The sequence below is a fragment of the Oratosquilla oratoria genome, chromosome 17 (genome assembly GCF_046742065.1).
Source record: "Oratosquilla oratoria isolate Oo_2021 chromosome 17, ASM4674206v1, whole genome shotgun sequence".
NCBI lineage: Eukaryota > Metazoa > Arthropoda > Malacostraca > Stomatopoda > Squillidae > Oratosquilla > Oratosquilla oratoria.
In genome coordinates this window covers 60,873,945-60,890,174 of record NC_134793.1, presented here as the reverse complement: position 1 = coordinate 60,890,174, position 16,230 = coordinate 60,873,945, and the positions used below count along the sequence as shown (strand labels likewise).

The 16,230-nt window shown below is 41.0% G+C and overlaps 1 protein-coding gene across 1 annotated transcript in view; it reads right to left on the bottom strand.

Moving 5' to 3' along the window:
• Positions 1–15,200, bottom strand: part of LOC143034309 (uncharacterized) — a 334,099-nt gene extending 318,899 nt beyond the window's left edge. Inside the window, exons 1-3 of the mRNA XM_076200244.1 lie at positions 15,185–15,200; positions 10,282–10,495; positions 2,928–3,552 (exon numbers count right to left, since the gene is read on the bottom strand). Of these exons, the coding sequence (XP_076056359.1) occupies positions 2,928–3,552; positions 10,282–10,495; positions 15,185–15,200 (855 nt within the window). The remainder of the gene's footprint in view (positions 1–2,927; positions 3,553–10,281; positions 10,496–15,184) is intronic.
• Positions 15,201–16,230: the final 1,030 nt, after the last annotated feature.

Below are 16,230 nucleotides of genomic sequence, written 5' to 3'. Positions count from 1 at the left end.
GATAGAGAAAAAGATAGTTACATGAAAAGAAAACATTCAAGACTAAAGGCAGTGTCAAAGCTGAAGAATGTGCATTTGCTATTGTGGATTTGTTTAGCTAGAGGCAACTTTACTTGCAGTATTTTGTTTTTGTGTTCATCTAAATATGGCCAAAATTTGTGTTATATTAATTTATTGCATTGTCCTTGACCCAACTGGTGTAGTGGGGGAAGGGGGAGGGCAGGGCACAGAGCAACCCTTCACCTACAAGGTGCAGAAATGGGAGGGTATTTAATAGGTATTAATTGTGTATGAAGTGGGTGTGTGCTTTGATTTGGTCATCCCTTTAACCACTTCAGTATGACTCAAATTCTTGCGCACAGCATTGGCTGCCATAATATGTAATATGTATCACACTACTTGCATTTTGAAATATAAAGTCACTGCTGTATTACTCATTCTCTTTTATTCTGAGTAATAGAAAACATGATCAAACAAGTTCACAAAATCTGGGGGTAACTCATGTATAACTACAAACAAAAATATCTAATCAAGACACCAACACTGGCATCCTCATGTACCCACATGCTCCTCATGATGCCTACATAGGCATCATTGTACTGAAATGGTTAAAAGAGGAAAGGGGCCTTTAGTATACAATAAAGATAAAGGATGCTGATAGAAGAACTTCTGATGTATGACAGGAGAAAAAAGATCATTTGGTGTTTATCTAAGTACATACTGTACATATATATACCAAAGGATTTTCCTCCTCCCAAGTATCTAAAACTATCTACTTCCTCCAGTCTCTCTCCCTTCATACTCACTTCCAGTCTGCTGTCACTTTTTCCCCTTGTACATCTCATCGCCTTACTTTTACCCACATTTATCTTCAACTTCTTTTTGCACACCTTCCCAAACTCTGTCATTAACTTCCCCAATCCCTCCTCTGATCCTGTCACAAGCAGTGTCTTCAGCAAACAAGAACTGGCTTATCTCCCACTTTTCTCCATTTCCTTTAACCATCTCCATTCCCCAACCCATTGCCTTTGCATTTACTTCTCACACCACCACATCCATGTATAAATTGAACAGCCAACGTGACATAACACATCCCAAGCAAAGTCCCAACTTTACTTCAAGCCACTCACCCTCTCCATTTCTGATTCTAACACAAATTCTACTACTCTCACAAAAACTCTTGACTGTTCTTAACAGCTTTCCTCCTATTCCATATATCTGTAATACCTCCCACAGTGCCTTCCTCTCTACCCTGTCACATAAGCCTTTCCCAAATCCATAAAGGCCCAAAAACCATCCTTACCTTTTTCCAAAGCTTTCTCACATATCTCTTGCCACAAAAATCTGATCCATGCAACTCCTACCTTTCCTTAACCCACACTGTTCTTCACCAATTACTCCCTCTGTTCTTCTGCTAATGCTCCCAATCAAAACCCTCCTATAAGCCTTCCAACTACACTTAACAAACTGATTCCTCTGAAACTACTACACTCACACTTATGCCCTTTTCCCTTGTAAAATACTACTATACAGACACTCCTCCAGTCCTCCGTCACTCTACCCTTTCTTAAACAATCATTAAACAATCATTAAAGAACCTCACCAGCCAGTCCACCATCACTGTACCTCCTTTTTTAAGACATTCTGCATGACACACATCCAACCATGGTGCCTTACCTGCTCTCATCATCTTAACAACTGCCTTCACCTCATCTTTCCTTATTTCTCCTCCATTTTCCTCACTCATCACTATCATTTTCTTGGCACTACCCACTGCAAATACTTTTTCCCTCCCTATCCTCCTTCACATTTAGCAACTCCCTAAAATACTCTGCCCATCTTCCTCTTACTGCTGTCTCTTTCATTGTCATCTCTCCATCTCTACCTCTACCTTTTCTTCTCTACTTGATTCGCCTCCTCTTCCACTCTTAATTTCTTTTTATCCAAGTGAATGCTGGAAACTTATTTCATTCATTGTGGATGTAATTTGCAAAAAAAATTCTACCTATTTCTAGGTTAAATCTATATTCTAAAAGCTTGAGGTCATTATTTCTTGTCCTGTTAGTATTTAATGTGAAAATATTTCCAATCTTAATACTGTATTATCAATTCCCTTCATAATCTTAATGGTTTGTATTCCTCTCAAATCTCCATTTTTTATGGAGAAAAGAGGTTGGAATATCCTAAGTGGTTATGATTTGCTTTGCTTCTTATATCTAGTATGATTTTTGTTTGTGTGTGCAGTGGGAGGAGGGTATGTTCGGAAATTCAAATTGTTTAAAGCCGAGCAAGTGATTAGATGAGGTGACCATTGTCCTTTATATTTCATCTTCAATGACTTATTGAATTCTTATTTTGCAACATATTATTATACAGTAATAGGGAATATGTGACTGCTAAAGTTATTACAATGTGGTCAAGGCTATATGAAGAATTTTCAGTTGGAATCCTGCATTTGTTAAAGGCAAAATTCAGCATAAGATTTTTGCTATATTGAGAGGTTCACTACATATTTTTTGGTTGGTTATGTGTAAGCTCTAACTCAACTACTCTTCTTTAAGGGGGAAAAAGCTCTTTGGTATGTAAGTATGTATGTATAATGCATATTCTTTGTACTTTCAACTCTACAAGAGGACCACATTAGTCATAATACAGAGAACTCCTAGCAATTCTATTTACATCAATCTTCTGCAATAGGTTTGATTATCATACATATCATATATTGTGAACCTGAATAGTGAATTATATGAAAATAAAATAATACAAATTTTGGAAATGCAAATGCATGGTAAACGAGTGGAATTTTCTTCTAGCAAAATCCATCTTGTGTGAGGATGACTAAAGGAAGACATATCTAATATAGATGTGCATCCACACATGCAGTTGCATGAAAATTTGCCTGCGTGCATGCATCATTGAGTACTCACCGTGTATTTGGAGAGCCGCAAATCTGTCGGATCGGATCTGTTCGTCTCAACAGATATGGCTGACAGTCGTGATGTCACACTCTGTACATCTGAGGCATAGTCACCACCCATGCTCTCTCGGCCGCCCACACCCACACCTACTCCTCTTCGCCCACCACCCAGACCTGGGGCACCTTGACAGGTGCGTAGTGCCATCAGATTGTGGTACTCAGGGTCAGGACCACTGATGGGCCCCGCCACGGCAGGACCTGCCATCCGGCGGGGGTAGTTCCCTGGCCGGATACAGGCAGGTCCACTTCCTGTATAGGCAGCAAGGCGTACATTATCATATACAGGCTGAGGTCCGTAAGGTGTGCAGAGCCGCCGCCCACCCTCCATCTCCATTTCAAGCCAGTGGGTATGTTGTTGGGCATGCACATGGGTGTGATGGCCATGGGGGTGCCGCGAACTGCTGCTGCTCATACTGCTGCTTGTGTTGCTGCCAGGCCCCGCTGCCCCCACTGTCGACCAATAAACATGCGAGGCCTTCGTAACATCCCGGGGCACAGAGATGTCTCCTGCTGTCCGTAATGATATGACGTCCTCCTCCTTGATGCCCACACGGAAGTTGTTCACATAGGGCTCCCTGGAACGTGGCATGCGGCACTCTGTCAATCCTCTGTATCACAAGTCAATCTTGTCAGCCTATTGGTGCATCCACACATGTGGGGAACATATGCCCTGACAAACAGGAGCAGTGTGTACGTTCAAGCTCCTGCTACAAAAGATAATGGCCACACTTAACCCAAGGTTTACTACATGTTCAAAACACAGGTTGATGTAACCCTAGAGCTTGCGTACTCTGTGTGTTGCCAACATGCAAGAAACCAAATGAAATGAAACCCAGTGAATTCAAATTCCTGTTGGTGTTGAGTAGAGACTTGTTCACAATTTGCCTTTTTTTCTGTTGTTAGTCACATGTTCTCAATACTAATGTGGACACACCCTAATGTATACAGTACAGTTTACACTCTACAGCATAGAAGTCCTCTAGGCTGAACAAAATTGTCTGGTCTTAGCCAAAACAAAATCCACATGTGCTGAATTCAGCACTACATGTAGAAAAATATTAATTAAACTATTTCAGTTAACTAGTTCTTCATCACTTTGTGGTATAGAGGTTCCTAGCTTTGCATGATCATCTGGTATTTGCCAGAATAAATCCATTAAATGTGCCATTTTTGGGACTAAGTATATGCAATAAAGGACTAAAGTAATCTTGAAGAGACTTCTGACTGGTACACAGGAACAAGAGTAAACCACATCTGACAGGCAGGCAGGTGTGTGGTTAAGGTATGAACAAAAATATAAATTATCAATCAATCCACTGCCTCATATCTCAATTGCTGGAGAGCCATAGCCCCATGGAACCTGGCCACAGCCTCCAGGTTAGCTCATATGTCTTTTATGGAACTGTCTGAGGTGAATAAACTTGCCTCATTCCTTGTCTAGCCATCTCCCTTTTGCAGGTAATGGCTTATTAGAGAAAAAAAGAGAGAGAGGAAAGAGAGACAGAGACATAGAGAGACAGAGAAAGAGACAGAATGAGAGAGACAGAGAAAGAGACAGCGAGATTGAGAGAGAGAGAGAGACATAGAGACAGACACAGAGAGAGAGAGAGAGAGAGGGGAGAGTGGAGAGAGACCGAGAGAGAGGAGAGAGGAGAAAGGAGAGAGAGAGAGAGAGAGAGATGAGACAGGAGAGAGGAGAAAGGAGAGAGAGAGAGAGAAAGAGGAGAGAGAGGTGAGATGAGAGATGATATGAGAGAGAGATGAGATGAGAGAGAGGTGAGAGGAGAAAGAGGAGAGGGAAGAAAGGAGAGAGGAGAGGAGAGAGATATATAGAGAGAGGAGAAAGAGGAAAAGGAGAGAGAGAGAGAGAGGAGAGAGAAAGAGGAGAGAGTGGTGAGATGAGAGAGAAAAGAGAGGAGAAAGAGGCGAGATGAGAGAGAGAAGAGAGGAGAAAGAGGTGAGATGAGAGAGAGAAGAGAGGAGAAAGAGGAGAGAGAAGAAAGGAGAGAGGAGAGGAGAGAGAGGAGAGAGAGAGAGAGAAAGAAAATGGAAAGTGTATGGCAGAGTAAGGAAATGTGTTATATGTCCTCTGTGCAGTAATTGCATCAGTTGCACTTAGTGTCTGGTGCTACACCAAATGTATTGGTACAATTTTAGTGAAGGGTGATAACCTGATTGCAGGTATGCTAGTGTCCTCTTGTGTATCTTGCATGTAATTTTTCATCTGGGTACTGGGTCTGTAGGTACTTGATGAACTACTGCCTTTGCTGATTTAGTCAATATTTGTTTTATGTATGTGTTTTTGGACTGATGCAATCCAAGGTACTGAGGGCAGGCTGTTTTAGATGCTTGTGTAGTATGCTGGTACAGTTGGTTTCTAGTTGTGTCCTGTGGGCTGTGGTTGTGTGACATGATGCAAGGGGTGAGTAGATATGAAGGTTCTTACATAACATTGTGTACCAATCATTCTCATAAGATGCTCAATGGGTAGAATTTTTATTTCTAAGAGTATATGTACTACTGGACTTGTTTTTGTGCACCCAGTTGTTATTCTCAAGGATTTCTTTTGTACTGTCTGTATATTTTTTTCATACTGTTGGGTACCTGGACAAACTAAAGATAAAATGATACTTTTCAATATACAGACCGGGAAAGACTTCCATACTAAGGACATGAATACACACTAATATTAATTAACAAATATGGTAAGAAGAAAAATAAACAGGAAATGTAGTTCAATCCAAATAAACTGATCAATCAGACATGTTAAGTGTGGAGAGGCACAGTGGGTATATTAAAGAGTAGGTAGGAATTAAGAAAGTAAAATATGGTGGTTACGGTACTGTTCCAGTATCTTTAGTTCACATCTTTATGGTGCCACACTATTTCAGTGTCCATTGACTACTTGTAAATGTCCACCATCTGGTGGAAGGAAATCCCAGTGCTGTGAGATTACACCAAAACTTAAGGATAGCTTTCATTTACTGGTCCTCTGTAATGGGCAGATTGAGCAGCTAGCTTGCTTGTAGTTGTTGTCGTTCCCTAGACTGTCTGTCCGAGCAGTCCCGTCTCCCCAAGGAATGCTACAGCCGAAACTGGGTTTTCCCACAAATCCTTTATAGAGTGTATGTTGTGTTGTTTGCGTGCATGATTGTGTATAATGCAGTCTTCCATTATGTGTTGTATGGTATGGGGTGAAGTGTTACATCCTGGGCAGCTGTTCACAATGCGGTCATCCAGCCTCTTCTGGTATCTTAGAAGTGCTGGGTGGTGGCCGCACCGCAGTCTGGCCAGGTGGACTCTGTCCTTTCGTGGGAGAGAGGATTCAGAAGGGTGGATATCAGGGGGTCTGGCATGCAGCAGTGTGTTGTCTTTCAGTGTGTTAATGGAGCAGTGAGTGATATGATTATGAATATGTTTCCGGAGGCTGGTATTTGGTGGTTGTGGAGGAAGAGAAGAGAGTATTTGTGCATAATAAAGGTCTTTGGGTGTTGTTTTAATGTTTCTTGGTGTGTGTGGGTGTTCTGCTATGTAGTGTAGCGGGTGTGATGTGTTTGTGGTGGCTGCGGCAAGTGTTTGTGTGCCTCTCATGTCGAGGTGGTCCTTGACTTTGAGGACTTATGTTTCATGGTGTAAATGGTCTGTAGGTGTTGTATTTGTGCAGCCTGTAATTGTTTTTAGGGCTTTGTTTTGTATGATTTGAAGGGTGTTGTGGTGTGTCTCACTGAGATTAGGAGCCCATGCAGGACTCGCATAATTCAACACTGAGCGTATGCATTGTTTGTAAAAATGGTAAAATAATCACCATTCCAAAACCGAACAAAGACCCAACAATCCCAACATTGCACCGCCCAATCACACTTCTCTGCACCCCCTCTAAAGTCATTGAACGCCTAATACTTAAACTTGTCACACCACATATTCCCCTTGCTGACTCACAACACGGTTTTAGGCCACTACACTCCACAAACACTCTTCTGATAAACCTCACACAAAGAATTTTAGATGGCATCAATTCAGATAGGCCCCACCACAGAACACTTCTCATAACATTAGACATTAGTAAAGCTTTTGATGCTATCCCCCGCCACAACCTAACAAATAAAATATATAACACAGACATGCACAATAACACCAAAAGATGGCTGGCCAATTATCTGGCAGGTAGGAATGCTTACGTGTCATATAATGGCCAATCATCGCACATCAGAAACATTAAGAATGGAGTACCACAGAGCTCAGTTCTATCCCCCACACTATTTAATCTATACATGCATGACTTACCCACACCAGACACCTCAGAAATACAAATCTCTTCCTAGGCAGACGACATAACAATCACATGCACACATCGTAACATAGACAAAGCTGCAGAAATAATCCAGCCATACCTTGATACACTCAACACATGGTTCATCACAAACAGACTCAAAATAGCTCCAACCAAATCTACAGCAACACTTCTCACCAACTGGACAATAGAACACAAATACATACCTCATCTCTACATCAACAACACTCTAATACCACACACAAACACACCGAAAATTCTTGGTGTAACATACGATACATCCATGTCTTTCAAACAACACATCACAAACATAAAAAACAAATGCACACCTAGACTTAACGCACTTAAGTCAATCACTGGAACGACATTTGGACAAAACAAAGAAACTAATATAACAATATACAAACAATGCATACGCTTGCTTGTAGTTGATGAAAGTGCCTAAATGGTTTCAGAGGCTTTGTTCTGTAGTACATTCTCTTGAGTGGCTATGGGAGTTAGGTCCCACACTGGGTAAGTATAGCCTAGGTAATCAATAAATCAAACAAACCATTATTTTTCTTTTGTAGGAGACCTGTGTCTCCCACAAAACCAGCCACAGCCACCAATTCTACCCATATATCACTCAGTGACTGTCTGGAAAGTGAGTGTGGGATAGTGTAGTATAAGTTACTCTGTGTCTCCTGGGTGAAACTTGCATCTGGGATAACTGATAGCTGCCAGGTTGATTTTATGGATGGTGACCCAAGTGCTGGCATATCAGTGCAACCCTTGCTTGTCTTGGAAGTGCACACTTACATGGTATAGCATTAGAAAATTGAATATTAATTTTGTAAATTATAATACATCAATGTAATAAATAATTTTCTTGGCAGAAATTAACATCAGAAAACATTGCAAATTCTATACAGCAATGAATGAAATTGCTTCCGACTCCTTTAGATGCCATCTTTGTTTTGATAAATTTGGAGATTGGAGACGATGACAATGACCCTGATGACCTCTAGAAGTACAGGTACCACATTACTAAATGCAGGTTAGGTTAGGTAAGTAGGTTAAGTTATGTCGGTAGGATAGGTTAGGTAGGTTAGGTTAGGTTAGAATAGATGAATTTATCATACTTTAATTTCTTCAACCTCCACCTCTATCAATACAAAGATGGTGTCTCAAGCAACTGAAGAGGCTATGTTTGTCGGTTTATAACTTTTAGCAATCTTCTCTATTATTAATTTCTGCCAAGAATAAGGTATCATACATTGGTGTATCATAATTTAAAAAATTATTATTTAATTTTCTATTGTTATAGCATGTATGTATGCACTTCTAAAAACTTACTGCCATTTCTCCACTGGGTTGATTTCTGTATGTATGGACATACTGTGAGATACTGGGGATAGGTTATTGTACATGGTTGAGAAGAATATTGGTTGGGTTGTCATTATGTTACATTTGGCTATGTCTATGTGATGTGAGGGGTGGATTGTTCAATGGCTTTTGCCACTGAACAATCCACTAGTGAGTCCTGACCTTAAATCCAGGAAAGAATGTATTAGTGCCAGGAATAAAGCTAATAGAGAATTAGGTTTCATTGCTAAGACAGTTACGAATAGAAGTGCCGAGGAAATTATCAAACTTTATCTAGCGTTAGTTAGACCCATCCTTGTCTATGTGGTACAGTTTTGGTCTCTGTTTAATAGAATGGACATCAATTCACTAGAATCAGTACAGAGAAGAATGACCAAAGCAATAATGACCAAAATGATACATGGGCTCAGAAATTGACCTTACGAAGAGATGCTTAGGCACCTTAATTTACACTCTCTGGGAAGATGTAGTGTGGGGTGATCTAATAGGTGTTTAAGTGGATCAAAGGCTTTAACAAGGATGACACAAACAAGGTTATTATATTAAGACAACAGGGCAGGACTCGCAGTAATGGATTTAAACTGGTTAAATTTAGATTTAAGGAAATAGGCAAGAATTGGTTTATTAATAAGGTGGTCAATGAATGGAATAGACTTAGTAACCATGTAGTGAGTGCTGAAACTTTCAGTTGTTTTAAGAAATGGTTAGACAATTTTATGGATGGGGATGACAGGTGGTAATGGATATGGAACTGCCTAGTGTAGGCCTTACGGTCTTTTACAGTCTTCTTCATTCTTATTTTTCTTATGTTAGGGGGACATTCTCATGTGCTGCTGTGTGAGAAAGATTTTGGTTCTCGAGTATAGACATTCTAATGAAGTTGTTTTAATGCAGTTATTTCCAAGGCTTCAATTTGTTTTTGTTTTGATGTCTTTTATCTTCTTGATTGTCAGCATTTCATTGATGCAGGGAGCCCTTCAGAAGTGAACAGCCTGGTGGTGTCCACTAAGGGAATCAGTTAGCCAAAAGGCGAGACTCCAGTACAGCCCTAGATCAACTGCTTACTTGATCAGTTATGATGAATTAGGTCAAAAGCTTTTGTGAAGTCAAAGAAAGCTAGGTCACTAATGTCTTGCACTTATCAAGATATCTCAACATAAAATCAAGGAATGTAAAATATCCTTTTATATTGCCAAATTGCCAGGGATCAACATTGTTGGCCACACCTGCATAGGCCAAGTCACAAAACAAAGGTTTCACAGAAGAGGCCAGGGACACATGAAATATTAATGAGAGTTCTGTTTGCTTGGCAACAGAGTGATATTTGTCAAATTTAGGGATAGTGGTGGCATGAACAGTTTTTTCAGCTAGTCGGGCATTTGGCTCATCCCAGTGAGGTATTGACAACTGAGCTCTGAGGCACATATTACTCATTGGAAAACTCTGCCAAACCTGAGAAGAAATTTTACCAGAGAAAGAGAACAATTACTTTTAATGGTCCATAATCTCATGGAAACTCTGAACTCCTGTACTTAGTCAAAGGAAAGTGGACAGAGAGGAGGGAGCATAGGTCATGCTTGGGTAGAAAAAGAAAAGAAGAGCAATATAAGCACAAAAAATCACCCAAACTATATATGACAACACCCACCTGACAGGATCTTTGCCAATGAGGAAGTCTTCCGGATCTGATTCATAGGGCGGTTCATCGTACCAGTGTTGCAGGTGAAGACCCATTGGCCCGCTTATTGGTACCCCACCCATGGCACTCCCCATGACACCTGCTCCTCCCATGGCTCCACCCATAACACCCGTTGCCCCGCCCATGGCTCCACCCACCTCGTCGTCGTACATATAAGTGTCATCTGTAAATAAAAGGAAGAGAATTAGATACTGCAAAAATAGTTCATCACGTGTGTTTTGTGATTTCTTTGCATATATATATATATATATATATATATATATATATATATATATATATATATATATATATATATATATATATATATATATATATATATATATACAAATAATAATAAACAAATCAACATAGTTTACCCTACAATCATTCCAGAAAAACTTCTCATAGAATATTTCGATTTTAGAGACAAATATTAAAAAATCAAAGTGATGACTATTAATGAGTTAAGAATATGGAATATAAAAATACTTTTATGCATACTTTGTAGATTGTGATAACATTAATTTAGAGAAGAATACATATAAGATGGCAGTTTCAGTCCTGTTTGATGCAACTACAATCAGCACGTGATGTCAGTAATGGTATACGATCATCCCTAATCATCGACATGGCATGCCTCATCACCTTGCAAAATAGGTATCACCTGAATCAAAGTTGGTGCCCTATACTGACTACTGACCTCACCAGACCACAAGGATATATATATATATATATATATATATATATATTATATATATATATATATATATATATATATATATATATATATATATACACTGAATGGTTCCCAGTGATCAATTAATATATTTTTCAACCACATGTCGCTTTTAATTCCATACCATCGTAAACGAGACTGAGAGTCGCTCGAAGGAGGCATCCGTTGGAAATTGAAACATGGACGAGCCGAGGATTCAAACCCAGCTAACCCGTAACAAAGTTATATTTACGTAAACCAATAAGCTATCAAGAGAGATATAAGCTGAGTAGGACTTTCTTATATTTGTATGCTCGAATTACATACACTTACATGAAATATCGCGTTCAACCCATCTCCGCCATGATAGAGCATTGGACGTATGTGCGTGTGGGAAAGTTTATACATACACACTGAATGGTTCCCAGTGATCAATTAATATTTTTTTCAACCACATATCACTTTTAATTCCATACCATCGCAAACAAGACTGAGAGTCGCTCGAAGGAGGCATCCGTTGGAAATTGAAACATGGACGAGCCGAGGATTCAAACCCAGCTAACCCGTAACAAAGTTACATTGACGTAAACCAATACGCTATCAAGAGAGATATAAGTTGAGTACGACTTTCTTATATTTCTATGCTCGAATTACATACACCTACACGAAATATCGCGTTCAACCCATCTCCGCCATGATAGAGCATTGGACGTATGTGCTCATGGAAAAGTTTATACATACACATTGAATGGTTCCCAGTGAACAATTAATATCTTTTTCAATATATGTATATATCTTTTTCTACACACACACACACACACACACACACATATATATATATATATATATATATATATATATATATACATACATATACACATACATATACCAAGGCTTTTTCCCCTTACACGGGGGTAGCCAAAAAGAAAAAGGTATAGAAACCATTCCCACCCATTCCATTTCCTACATATTCCACTCCCCTCCGCCCTCCTCGCTCCCTCTTATCTTGGCACCTCTTGGATGACGGGTCATCCCTGCATCCTGTCCACTGCCCTGGGTGAGAAGCAGTGTTCCAAGACACAGCACATCCACAGCAAGGCTGCTTCATAAATTTGGTGACCACCCCCTCTCCGTCCACTCACGCAGAAAAGGAGATGGGGAGAAATCCCTTCGGGCTGCGTCAAATTTTTTGTCATACATACTTCCTCACCCCCCACCCCCCAACCACTCCCCCTCATGCATCACAGCATCACCCATACACAACCCTTCTTCATTCACCCCTATCTTCTGTCCTCTCCCGTCCTTCCTCAACAGACATTCCTCTTTTTTGTAATGCCCCTTTAACCCCATCCATCCATCTCATCCTAGGACGCCCCCTCATATTCACTCCTTCCACCTATGCCTTCCACACCTCTACTACTAATATTTCTTCACTCATTCTTTCCATGTGTCCAAACCATCCTAATACTCTTTCATCCACCCAATCTCCCAGCTCCATTTCCACCCCTGTTCTCCCTGTTCTCTTCCTCACCTCCTCATTTCTCACTCTATCTAGCCTAGTAACCCCTATCATACTTCTCAGACATTTCATCTCAAACACATTCAAACTCATTCTCTCTTCCTCTCTTATGTTCCATGTTTCTGCCCCATACAGTGATGTTGGCACAATCACTCCTTCATATAACCTCCTCTTAGCATCCATTCCCAGATGTCTATTTCTCATTACACTTTTTAATCCACCAAGGCATTTACTCACTTCTCTCAATCTACATTCTACCTCCACCCCCACTCCTCCCTTTCCTGCCACATTCGCACCCAAGTATCTAAAACTATCCACTTCCTCCAGTCTCTCACCCTTAATGCTCACTTCCAGCCTGCTGTCCCTCTCTCCCTTTGTACATGTCATCACCTTACTTTTACCCACATATATCTTCAGCTTCCTTTTTTCACACACCTTCTCAAACTCTGTCACTAACTTCCTCAACTCCTCCTCTGATCCTGCTACAAGCGCAGTGTCGTCAGCAAACAACAACTGGCTTATTTCCCACTTTTCTCCATTTTCTTTAACCATCTCCATCCCCTGACCCACTACCCTTGCATTCACCTCTCGCACCACCCCATCCATGTATATATATATTATATATATATGTATATATATATATATATATGTATATATATTATATGTATATATATGTATATATATGAGTGCATAGAGGAATTAGGTAGAAATGTCAATGTAGTGGTATTGGAAGACCTTAATGCTAGGGTGGGAAATGAGCCAACACACGGAGTGGTTGGTAAGTATGGAGTTCCAGGAAAGAATCATAGTGGAGAACTGATGGTGGAGATATGTCTAGAGAGTTGATGATAGCAAATACAGTGTTTAGGAAGAAAGTCAAGCATAAGTACATATGGGAGACGGTGGTGGATGGAAGGCTGGTAGATAGAGTGTTAATGGACTATGTAATGGTAAATAGGAGTACAGTTGGAATAGTTAAGGATGTACAGGTTCTAAGGACAGAGAGTGGGGGAATATCAGATCATTTTCTGGTGGAAGGTAAGTTGAGAGTGGAAGATAGATGGAGAAAGAGGAAAAGGAAAAAATATAGGGAAGTGCTTAGAGTGAACTGCTTAAATGAGAAAGAAAAGGAGAAGTACAAGAAGAAGCTGAGAAAGGAGTGGGAGGGAGTGAATGATAGAGTAGAGCTAGGAGTGGAGGAGAAATGGGAATGGTTCAAGGAGGGAGTCATAAGGTGTGGAAAGATGGTGCGTGGAACAAGGAGGAGGGGAAGAAATAGAAGGAAAGGTAATGCGTGGTGGGATGAGGAAGCAAAAAAGGTCATAGAAGAAAAGAAGCAAGCTTTCACAGATTGGTTACAAATTAGGATGAGGGAATCATATGAGAGGTACAAAGAACAGAGAAGAGAAGTAAAGCATCAGATAAAGGAGGCAAAGAAGAGAGTAGATGTGAAATGGCGTAGGAGTATGACGGAAAATTTTGAAAGTAATAAAAAGATGTTTTAGAAAGAAATTAAGAGAGGAAGAGGTGAATCAAGTAGAGAAGAAAAGGTAAAAGGTACAGATGGAGAAATGATAATGGAAGAGAAGGCAGTGAGAGGAAGATGGGCAGAGTATTTTAGGGAGTTCCTAATGTGAAAGAGGATAGGGAGGGAAAAGTAGTTGCAGTGGGAAGCACTAAGAAAATGACAGTGATGAGTGAGGAAAACAGAGGAGAAATAAGGAAAGATGAAGTGAAGGCAGTTGTTAAGATGATGAGAGCAGGTAAGGCACCATGGTTGGATGGATGTCATGCAGAATGTCTGAAAAAAGGAGGTACAATGATGGTGGACTGGCTAGTGAGGTTATTTAATGTTTGTTTAAGAAAGGGTAGAGTGCCGGAGAACTGGAGGAGTGCCTGTATAGTTCCATTTTACAAGGGAATAGGAGACAAATGTGAGTGTTAGAGGGATCAGCTTGTTAAGTGTTGGCGGGAAGGCTTATAGGAGGGTCTTGATTGAAAGGATTAGGAGAGGAACAGAGGGAGTAATTGGTGAAGAACAGTGTGGGTTTAGGACAGGTAGGGGTTGTGTAGATCAGATTTTTCTGGTAAGACCAGAGGTGGGCGTTCCAAACAAATGTTCGTGAACCTTTATCCGCGGATTTGTTCGGACCGGCAAAATCCCGGATTTGGGTTCGGAGGTTCGGATTCGTCAAAAAAGATTCGGACTTCCGGGTTCGGAACGTCTTTTTTTTTCGCGAATCCGAACCTCCGTATCCCGGGGAAAATTCGAAAAAACGAAGACGACCAAACATTGGTTTTCAACTTTTCCGCTGCATACAGATGTGGTGACGCCTATGTTTCTGTAACAACTAGAGACGCATTTGACCATTAGCATTGTGTTTTACTTTATCGCTTCTCTCTACTTCTATTTCGGTATGGGCGTGTAAGTGTGTGTGTGTGTGTGTGTGTGTGTGTGTGTGTGTGTGTGTGTGTGTGTGTGTGTGTGTCAAATGACCACTGCTCGAAATGTGCTCGATATGCTAGCCTGTGTGACTGTGTGTAGTAATGCGAAACAAGGACTAGTAGTACTGCCTGGACTGCCCTTCTTTGAACTTGGAAATATACTCGTGGTCCTTAACTCGTTGCTTTATCTGTACCACACAGACTCGACATGTTGTGACAGCAGCTGGCTGCCAGCCAATCAGAACGCTTGTTAGTGACGCGCAGCCACCGCGCATGCGCCGGTGACTGCAGCAGCCAATCAGAGCGCTTGTTTAGTGTTTACAAATATGCACAGTCTGCAGACTTTCTTGTCACCGCGTCCCGTAAATTACGATTTAGTTAAACAGTGCTACAATAGTCAGACATTCTTCAACCGTTGCACTGACAACACTCTGGAGAGGACACCCAAGGAGGCTAGACTACTCTACTCACATCACACTCACCGCTGACAATGGATAAGTACGTGACATCCACACCGAGGTCGAGAAACCCAAGTGCTCAGTCTGACACACCAAGGTCCACGAACCCAAGCGGCCTCGCTGAGAGTGAATCTGACGCCAGCGATATCCAACTGCCAGAGTTTTCGAGTCCGGAGCTGATGCCTGGCACAAGTCGAGCCGAGGACATGGACATTGCCGACACCGAGGCCGAGCAAGCCGAGGGAGGTCACGGTTCCAGGAGGGAAAGGGACCTCTACAGAGACTGGAACATTCTCAAGCCCTTCTTCAAGTGTGGTGTCGGCAGGGACGCCGGCTTTGCCCTCTGCGCCAAGAAAAATTGCACTGCGAGGCTGAAGCTTCAGAATGACACCAACAGCAACTTAAAGAAGCATTATGCCACCAAGCACCCTTTAGATAGTCCTGCCTTAAAAGCAGCCTGAAATGGCAGCAGCAAACGTGGCCGCTCTGCTTCTGGTGGTGGTCGGGATGCCAAAAGCCTCAGACAGGGCTGTATTGAGGAGGCTATGGTTGAGAGGTTTGACCAGCAGAAGGCCTTTGACCTGTTTTATGAGGTAAGTTTTACTTTTAAAAGTTCTACTGTTTTAGTATGAAAATAATTTAATTAATTAATTAACTTTAATAAATAAAAATAATTTATGACAAAAATTTAACTTCAAATACTCACACATATTTTTTATGTTTCAGTGGATTATCCGCGACATGCTGCCCACCATAACAACAGAGTCAGAGGCGCTCAGGGC